The 9,940-nt window shown below is 40.8% G+C and overlaps 1 protein-coding gene across 1 annotated transcript; it reads right to left on the bottom strand.

Moving 5' to 3' along the window:
* LOC149927274 (uncharacterized) lies at positions 1-6,321 on the bottom strand. The gene is made up of 4 exons (XM_090157840.1): positions 6,238-6,321; positions 3,388-4,037; positions 661-763; positions 1-597 (listed from the first exon to the last, which is right to left on the bottom strand). The coding sequence occupies exons 1-4, from the start codon at positions 6,319-6,321 to the stop codon at positions 1-3; spliced, it is 1,434 nt and encodes a 477-aa protein (XP_090013966.1).
* Between the last annotated feature and the right edge of the window lie 3,619 nt (positions 6,322-9,940).

The raw sequence follows: 9,940 nt of genomic DNA, 5'->3' as shown, positions 1-9,940 counted from the left end.
TTAAGTTGTTGATTTTTCGAAGTCTTCAATAATCTTGTTACCGGTGGTAGAATCTTCGTTTGAGTCTTTAACGCCGAATGACTCGATATTCCAAAACCTCTGAAGCTGGTTTGACACCTCTTCTTCTTGGTCGACGACGCATGCTGAGACTCGCATGATCGCTTCTGTGTTTATTCCGTAGGTTGAGGAACCTACCGCTGTCGGACCTTGTAATGTATACCCGAAAATTGTTTCGAAGCTAATTAGTGTTGGACCGAAGCGTTCTATTTTTCTATTTTCTGACAAAACGGCTCCGATATAATCTGCGCCAATGAGAACATCGATAGAGGACGAGTTACTTCGCTTATTTTCAATACCTATAGCGTCTGCCATCACCAGCTTTCTATCCTTGAACTGTTGCGCGAGTTCCGCGCTTGGAACTGCGAATACTGATCCGCATATCTCCGGAATCTCGTATTCCTCTAAAGTAACCTTCTGATAGGGGTCGTGGCGACTCCTTAGAGTGAGGAGTACCTTCTTTTTCTTGGTTCGTACCGCGTTGGGAGAACCGAACCTGTGTAGGTCGAGGGTTTGTTCGTTGATTGTTTGTAGGCCAAGCTGTCAAGATATATTTTCTTTGACAAATGTCACGTGGCTTCCCGTGTCTAGCAGTCAACGTACTTGAAGAGCTTTACCAGCTTTGGAGCTCTGAGCATCCGCTACTGCTGTCTGTAGTAATATGGTACCAGTCAGGGGCGGCTTAAGGGCCGGGCAACCCGGGCAACTGCCCGGGGCGCCGTTTTGAGAGGGGCGCCAAAATTGAGTTGTGCGCCTTTTTAGTTTACACCAAGAATTGGATTTGTTTATAAAAATTTTAAAGAAAGCATAACATAATTTGAAAAATCTTGAGCTAATTAGAAATACAAACCGTTTTCCCAACCAAAATGTCCAACATCGTCGATGATCGGTTTTTTTGCGACTATTTATTTTAAAATAGTAAATAAATCATAAAATTACGGTCCATAGTTCTGACGGGATAAAGCATTTTCCTGGGATTTTCATTATAAACCAGGGTATATAATATGAAGAAGAAAAAGTGGTTGGGCGATACTACAAGAATAGAAGTGTGTCAGAATTTTTAGCCCGGTGTACCTAGCAACAGGGGGCATACCACCGGAGGCCTATCATCATAGTGCCCTACGCCAGCGTCCCCAAGCCCGGACAGGTGACAAATCCAGCATGGGTAGTAGCGTGGGGCTAGCCAGTAAGAATTTGCCTGTACACCGATTACGTAATCGTTAATGAGTCAGATGATTACGATGAGTACAGAATGATTACGATGAGTACAGAATGATTATGATGAGAAGATAATGATTACGATGAGTACACAGGCAACCCAAAACTTTAAAATTGTTACAGATGAGTAATTGAGTACAGGATAATTCCAATGAATAAGAGTGATTACAGATGATTACGCACTTTACAGATGATTACACGTGATTACAGATGAGTACGCGTTATTTCATAATGATTACGGTGATTACAGATAAGTACGAAGATTACAAATGATAACGGGATTAAAAAAGTACAAAAGATTACAGAAAAATACGTAATCATTACAGTTAGGGTGTACACCGATTACGGGAAGTCGATAGCCCCTAGGGTAGTAGTACCCTACTACTTATGGTCGGACCTTTGACGCAAGCCACTCAACCCAGCAGAAGGTGCAGCAATGGGTGGACCAATTCTCACTTCGCACACAGCCGTGCGAGTAAGAGTGGATGCTATAGCAACTCCTTCCGACACCCTACCTACGTAGGTAAAGAGTCATACCCTTTGTAGAGAGCTCCTAAAGGGGAACGACGGGACACAGCGGTCCACATAACCCGGCACAGCTGGCCACGGAGATCGAGGTGTAACTCCATAAGGCCGGGAAACAGGACCAACGTGCCCTCACACGGAGGCCCGCCACCCCACAGCAGGCTACCCAATCCGCCGAGGCGGCTAGTTTACACGGACCCTCTCCGTTAGCCTGAGTCGAAGCTCAGTTTCCAGCTAGCCTGGCCGAAGTCGGAGGTGGACATAGGACCATTTGATCAGAGCTAACATCTCCCAGTGCGCCACCGCCCTTATGGGTTACAAGAGCCGGACCCCGACTCCCCGGTAAACCCACCAGTTATTGCACACTCTTACCAATTTAGGGCCACAAGAATAGAAGGAAGCCCAAAGTAATACAGTACTTCTATGTACTTGCTTGCTATTTCGTTGTCCATTTATCCAGCTTTATGATAAATAAACTAGCAGGCCAATTTCAAGAATTCTATTTGTTTCTTAGACTATTATGAACCTGCATTTAATATTCTAAAATGCATTTAAATCGTTTTCGATGGCTAGTTCTTAAGCAGTCTATCTGTACGATTTAATCTGTCTTGTGTCCGTGGTTACCGTTAGTCTCTTCTATTTTACGCGCACGCGCAGAAAGCCATTTATTACTTTCAGTTAAATAGTTTTTGTTAGATAGATATTAATTAGAGTCACGTTGAATTGAATTAGGATGTCCGAGAAATAGAAGCATTCTGGTTCTTTTTATAAAAAAAAAAGTAAATTAAGAGAAGCCGTTAAAGCAGAAAAGCTCATAAGTGTAGGCCTTAAAAAAACCCGTAAAAAGTTTCTTAATTAAGTTGTTAAAGCAATTAATGTAATGAATAAAAGAATTAAGTTTACTAAGAACAACCCGTGAGTTAAAAATAAAAATATCCAGGGATTATTTTTATCTTTAACTCACGGGTTCTTCGTAAACTTAATTCTTTTATTTCACATATTAACCGTGATACTATTCAGTATGGACATTATAATTAAAGTACTTAAGGTATACTAGTCTTGCCACCTTACCTAGTGTTTCAAGCTCCATGTAAAATGACCCTGTACCATAAAGAAGGTATTAAATACGTTTACACAAAGTATTTAGAAAGGGATTAAAGGGATTATTTATTGTCAGGAAAACGGTAAATTTATAATTTATTTAGTCTCAAAATAAGAGGGGCGCCAAAAATCCCCCTTGCCCGGGTGAAAAATATTTCTTGAGCCGGCCCTGGTAACAGTATTAGCCTTAACGCCGGCCACGCTAGCCGCTACCCTTAAGCTAGTCGAGCCAGTCTCATCCGTATTTATCTGCTCCGGATATAGAGCCGTCTCGCAGATCAGATGATGATGCCGACGACCGCACTTTCTGCAGTTCATGGATCTTGGATGAAAGTCTCTGGACTGATGACCTTCGCGCAGGCATACGAAGCAGCGCCTTTTCTTGATAAGGACATTATTTTTATCCTCTAGGGACATTTTGTCGCAAATAGAGGTTAAATGATCGCTGGCGTCGCAAAACAGGCAGTGACGTGGCGTATTTCCTACGGTTGGAGCGCGCCACTTGATAGCGGTTTCTCGGTAGGGCGTTGGCTACGACTGCGATAAGTGTCGCGCAAGCTGGGTCTCTCGGCCGACGGCTTTAGGAACTTTCGCTCCGGCTCCGATTTTCCCAAAACTTTCGCGCGCTCTCGACTGGCGATTTCCGTTTGTAGGAATGACAAAAGATCTTCTATTTTGAGGTGATTGACATTGGAGTAAGCTCTACTGGAGGCCAGATTGATCTCCGCGCGGAGGCGCTGTGTTATGATGGGGCATAGAAGGCTACCGTACGTATCGTTGAGCAATCCTAACGATTTGAGGCTTCGAATTTGAATTCTACATGAATCGTGTAATTTTCGTAAGCCTTGAACATCGGTTGCTTCCCTAACTTCTGGTAGCTTCAAAAGTTTTTCCATATGTTTGCCTATTAAAAGCGCTGAACTCCCAAATTGAACTTTTAAAATACTGATAGCCTCATCGCAATTTGCAGCTGTTGGAGCGAGCCCTTCTATTGCCCTAGCGGCGTCCCCTTCCAAAAATGATTTTAAATAGTGATACTTAGCTCCTTTCTCGATGTCGCAGTTATTGTGGATTTGACTTTCGTCGGTGCCCCAAAAGGTTTGCCACTCCGTGTGTCTACCGCTGTAGTGACGGATCTGTAGTTTCGGAATTTTTACCGTTTGAGGACCGTTATCAGAGTTCCCGGGTTTCGGCACCAAAATGTGACTTTGAAATACAGCAAAGGGGGCGGGAGGATATAAAAGTTTACTGAAAAATCTAAAGGCCTATCTAAACAGTTCGTTTGTCGTGACAACGCGTTAAATGATCGAAAACTTATTTAAAAACTTTAATTCTAAAAGAGGGGAAAATTAACTGAAGTAAAAAAGAGTTACAAAATTATAGTATCGCCGCGATTTGGTTATAAACGTATGGAAATGTAGTTGAGTCCAGAACTCGCGTGATCAGAATTCGGGCGCTGTTGACTCGTTGGGGTGAGAAGAGAATCTAACTACGTTTTTTGACAAAAGGGACGCCCGCTAGGAGGTTTACAAAAAATGGTGCAATCGTAATTTTCTTGGAAAACACTTGGGAACGGGCTAAAGTTCGCCCTCCTGGTAGGCTAAAAAAAAGGGGAAGCAAAAGGAAGAATTTCGTTCGAATAGGTCAAAAAAGACCTTGAATTATACGGTTGACAATGAAGTAGCGGCTCAAAATGTATCAGCTAAAGGCGACCAAAAGTAAACAAATTTAAAGAGTACAAAAATGAAAAAAGAGGGTTTTGTGATTTAACAATAATTTCAATCGATAATTTAACGTTTTTACACACAATCCTTAGGGATTGTGTTTATTACGATCACCTACTGTGTAGCCGCCGCCGCCGCTGACGTACACACGATTGCTCGCGGTACGTTAGTGGTACAAAGGCGATTGATATCTCAATCGATAGGCACTATTATAGCCTCGACGGGATTTTCGTAATTTTGGGATCGGAGCCCGAGAAGTTGGGTAAATGCCCAATTTATTATTTTTTGTGGTTTCGCTTTGTGTGGTTGATATTTTATTTAAAATTAAGTCCGATAACGTTAAAAAAATATTATTGAATAGGTTAGGATTCAGTTGACGTACAACTTTAGTTATATCAGTAAATATTAAATTTAAGGATAGTTTTCAGGTTAATTTACGGGACCCCAATTTTCGCGGTTTTATATTTTCGCCTAAAAGTCTTATAACGACTGCTTTCGATTTGGGCGAAAATTTTAGGAAATCGTGCCGATTTTAGTAGGAGGGATCTACAGTTCTTTAAAATTCGCCACTCCCGCGCAAATAAATTAACGAGAATCACTCGTCCGCCGTTACATTGAAATTTATATTGTTCGGGATAACCGTGCTAATAAATTGAGGAGTTGAGTGAAAATAATTCAATTCAAGGTTCAATGAAATATAGATTTTATTCTGGTCTTTAGACCTTAATTACAATTCCAACCTAGCATCAGTTCAAATACTTTTCTACACTTATCTTATTGTAGCCACTGAATAATTTTCTAACCATTAACATACACTTTTCAGTATCACACTTTAAATGAAAAAAATAGTCTTACGTTGTTCTTCCGGTCGTTTTGCCTTCGGTCTTGAACACGCACTTAACACAATATGGTCCAACACAATAACGTTAAAATAATTCACTCTGACTCGAACAAAACACATGGACTCTCCTGAACTTTGGCCTCGGCTCTCGTTTCACCGGCCCCTCTGGGCAGTCCGACAGCCTCTCGAGTCGTCTCTGATACTTTTTTCTCTAATCACTAATATAACCGGCACGGCTTTATATATCGCCCCCGTGTTGACTTTAAAAATATAATTTAAAGAGAGAAAAAAAAAGGGGGGGTTGCTAAAACAAAGGTGGTCTCTCCTGACCTTGAATAGAACACTCGGCTTGACTATAGATGGCGCCAGGTTTGCGGTCTATAGTTCAAGCCCGGGGTTTTCAAAATAGAATTAGGGCGACTTTCTTGTGTCGTATAATCTGAACCAAAATTAACAAATTTAACAGATTTTTGAACGAAATTTGGTTGAAATCGTTATAGTCTACATAACGTTCCTTAAATTAAGTCCGATTTTCATGAGAGATACATTTTTGAATAGCTGTGGTTTCCATATAACCTAGGTTTGCAATTACGTTGCTTAATTTTAATTCTAAGCGAGGTTTTTTAGACCCCCGCAACTTCCGACATTGTAAATCCGCGTGTCTATTGAGTTCTAAACGCCAGTCTCCCTCTCACATTTTTCAAGGCTGTTCGCGATGAGCTTTCAGCGTATGCCCAGAAGTAACAATAAGTGTAACACTCAACGTTTTACGCCCTTTTTACGCACGTCGTACGACAGGAAGAAGGTAAGTAAGATTTCATCAAAAACCACAAGTTTAGTTTCTTCTAGGCCCATTCCAGCTTAGGTTGCAGTCGCGTTGAAAAAAGTTAATTTTAAGTGAGTTAATTAGCCATTTCGCGTCATACCTGAATTCTTTACGCGCTGACACTATATTCGCATTCCATTGAAAGCCTGCCTGAAATAAGAATAACGTATGACCAGGCGCGTAATAAATAAGTGTGACCCTAAATACTTGTTATGCCCAGAAGTTAAGAATAAGTGTGCCACTAAATATTTTTATGACCAGCCGCCGTACACACGATTGCTCGAGGTACAAAGGCGATTAATATCTCCATCGGCAGGCACTATTATAGCCTGGACGGAATTTTCATAATGTTTGGGATCGGGGCCCCGAAAGTGAGGTATTTTTTAAAAAAATACGCAGTCTTATAATTTTGGATAAGGTTGACTTTTAAATTCCGTTTCTCTTTTAATCCATATTACTTCTATACCTCTACACTGTGTGCAAGTTTAGTAATTTAAACGGAGGGCGCTAGATCCCCCTTTTCTGATTTTGAGCGTTGATTTACGCACTCTAATTATTACCGAACTAAGTGACATAACAAATTGATTTCTTTTTTAAAATACGTATTTATCTTACTTTTAATGGTGTGCTAGGTTATGGCGCCCTAGAAAAATTAGGGGCCCTTGGGCGCCATTTAAACCACATTTCCGCTGGCGTTCCTTTTTGCCTTACGCAGAGTGCGTAACTTACTTCTCGATGCCGCGTATGACCAGAAGAAAAGAATAAGTGTGTCACTTACTCAGAGTGCGTGACTTACACATAGAAGCCGTGTATGGCCAGAAGTATCAAATAAGTGTGACACTTACTTATTGAAGCCGTGTATGGCCAACGCTAGAGATAAGTGAGTGTGTATACCGATAGGGGGAACCCGCGGGCGGGGGAAACGGGGGTTAAACAGGCCCCTGTGGGGGTAAGCATTCCACCCTTTCCCCCCATTTTGCGTACATTTTCGGTAGGTCAAAAGGTTAGCTGATTTACGAGGTCAATAGGTTAGATGATTTACGATGTTATACCCCTCATAAAACCTAGGTGGTAACTCCCCCATTTTAGGTCAATAGGTTAGATGATTTATCACCCTATTCCGCAGGTGGTGTGGACTGACAAGATGTTATGCAAACAGCAATAAACCGTTAAATAGGTCCGTAAAAACCTATCCGTCATAGTGAATGTCGGGCCTAGGGCACCTGTCTTTCGAGTTGGTAATAAATAGTTCAATGGGTTTTCGCCGACAAACACTTTCCGCCCGACAAACACTTTTCCGCCCATTATTTTCCATCTTATATATGGCCCCCCTAAGGGTTGTAAAAGGGTACCGTAAAATAGCGGGTGGTCATCGCTAAAAGTGTTTTGGAAAAAAAGAGCAGAGTGTATACAAATTATATGGTTTTATTTATACATTCAAAGTTACAGTACATTAAGCGGATGAAAAAAAAACGCTTAAAGATAAAACAATTTATTTTTAATATATTTATGGTTTGTAGATACCATAGCGAACAAATTGTAAAAGTTAAATACACAAAACATATTTTGGTTGGCAACTGTTTCTATAAAATCTTCAATAATTTTAAATGCTGTTACGTATTGGACGCGTAGCGTACCAGGGTATGATACCTTTCATGTTCATCCGATAGAAATAAATTGTTTGGTGCATATGGTTCTTTATACAATATTTCGTAAATTTTACGATAATTATCGGTTATAACGTAACCCATTAATTCAAAGAGTTTTTGGTTCACTTTAAGGAGTTGAATGTGCGAATTAATGAAATATTTTAGTCTGTCCAATTCTCGAGTTTCAGGCGCTTTGATTACGACCGACGCTTCGGATATCGTACTTTGCAAGGTTAATTCTTTTTGGTCAGACATGGCGGCGGTCACTAGCGCATAAGATAGCGGGAACGGCGATCGAAAGGGCAGCCGTTGGGGGTCATTTATTTGTTCCCAGTGCCCGTATAAATCGTCCCAGGCGCGCGAAGACATCTCAAAGACATGGTGTGTGATTTTATTGCATAGAGCTACAGATATATCGAGCTCAGACGTAAAACCCGTAGTAACGAAAAGCTCGGATGAAAGTGAATACCGAGGGTTAATGTTCCGCTGAGTCGGATCAAATTTAGACATTTTAGTGGACCCAGGAACGTTATCTGCACAGGATCGTTTAGACATGATGCTCGAGAAACGGGTTGTAGTGTACTCACGATGGATGATGGGGGTGAATGCCTTATATATAGATAATAATTTGATGACGTAATCAGGATGACGTAATGGGTTGACTCAATGACTCACGCGATTTGTCAAATTTTGCGGTGTTATGTGTATAGCGACGCCCATATTGGTAAACCAAAGAGATAGAAATTCTACAAGTCCCGGTAAAGGGTAGACAATAGGTCAAATGATTTATCGATAGTTGGAGGATCCCCCCCTTTAGCGTCCCTATTAGGTAGGGGTGGTGGAATCATCTGACATGATGTTATGCAAACAGCCAGTAGCTATAAACCCGAGTAATTGGCCTACTTACCTAAAGGTCAATGGGTCCCTCATTATTTCTCAACCACTTGTCAAAGCCCTATCCGTCGCTATCAAACACTTTTCTCAGCGTGCGAGTGGAATCTTTGGTGGTGTTATGTAATAAATCCAAGTAGTTCAATGGGTAGAGCCCTTTGTGTATCTATTCATAACTATTTTCACCGACAAACACTTTCCCCTTGTAACATTATTTTCAAACACTTTTACTACGAGCAAAGCTATCCGTCTTACGGAATAACCCCCCCCCCCTAAGGGGCAAAAGGTAGTGAATTGCCCTTAGCCACGTACGTAAAATAGACACAGCGGGTGTCCCCCCTTGCTAGCTAAAAGTGTCGTTTTGGTAAAAAGAGCCGAGTGTATTATAAAAACGGTTTATTTTTCTACGACATTCTATGATTTGTAGAGACTATGGCGAATAAATTGAAAACGTGGCCTCCAACTTTTTACATCAGGTGTGGATTCTTAGCGCTAAAATGGTTATAACAAACGAGTGTTCCCACCAAAAATGTTTTTTTTTGCGCGTAGAATTTTATGGAGGCCCATAAACTAGTAGCGGGAATAGAATCTCTTAACTATTTCAGTTTAAACTACGAGGGATTCTCATAGATTTTTGTTTTTACATCCCAAATGCCCCTACGTATGGGGGGGCAAAGTGTGTATGGGGGTCCTAGTGTGTATGGGGTCCTTTTGGGTATAAAAACCCAGGGATTTGGTCCCTTAGACATCACAACTCTGTTCTTTTTTTGTATCCAACCAAGTCCACTAGAAATCCATCTCCGCTGTTCTCGGATGAGGACGTAGCCATGTAAGTTTTTATCAATTTTTATATTTTTAGCTTGGTGATCTATTCCAAAATTAAATGGTAACCCTGTATGAGTAACAATTTCAATATGCAAGATACTCGAGAATGGCAAAATAGTCTATATTTAAATTTAAAGTGCGAAAACTATATTTGTATAGTCGAAATGTATTTTAACATATTAAAAGCAGAATTCATCTTTCTGACAAGAGTCTTACCCATCATATATACACCATCTAATCTGGAATCTATGTTTAACAAATGGATGAATTCATGTTTACGAAA

This window comes from Leiobunum rupestre, chromosome 9 (genome assembly GCF_980474605.1).
Source record: "Leiobunum rupestre chromosome 9, qqLeiRupe1.1.hap1, whole genome shotgun sequence".
Lineage (NCBI taxonomy): Eukaryota > Metazoa > Arthropoda > Arachnida > Opiliones > Sclerosomatidae > Leiobunum > Leiobunum rupestre.
The sequence above is the reverse complement of the archived record's forward strand: the minus strand, read 5'-3'. Positions and strand labels throughout refer to the sequence as shown.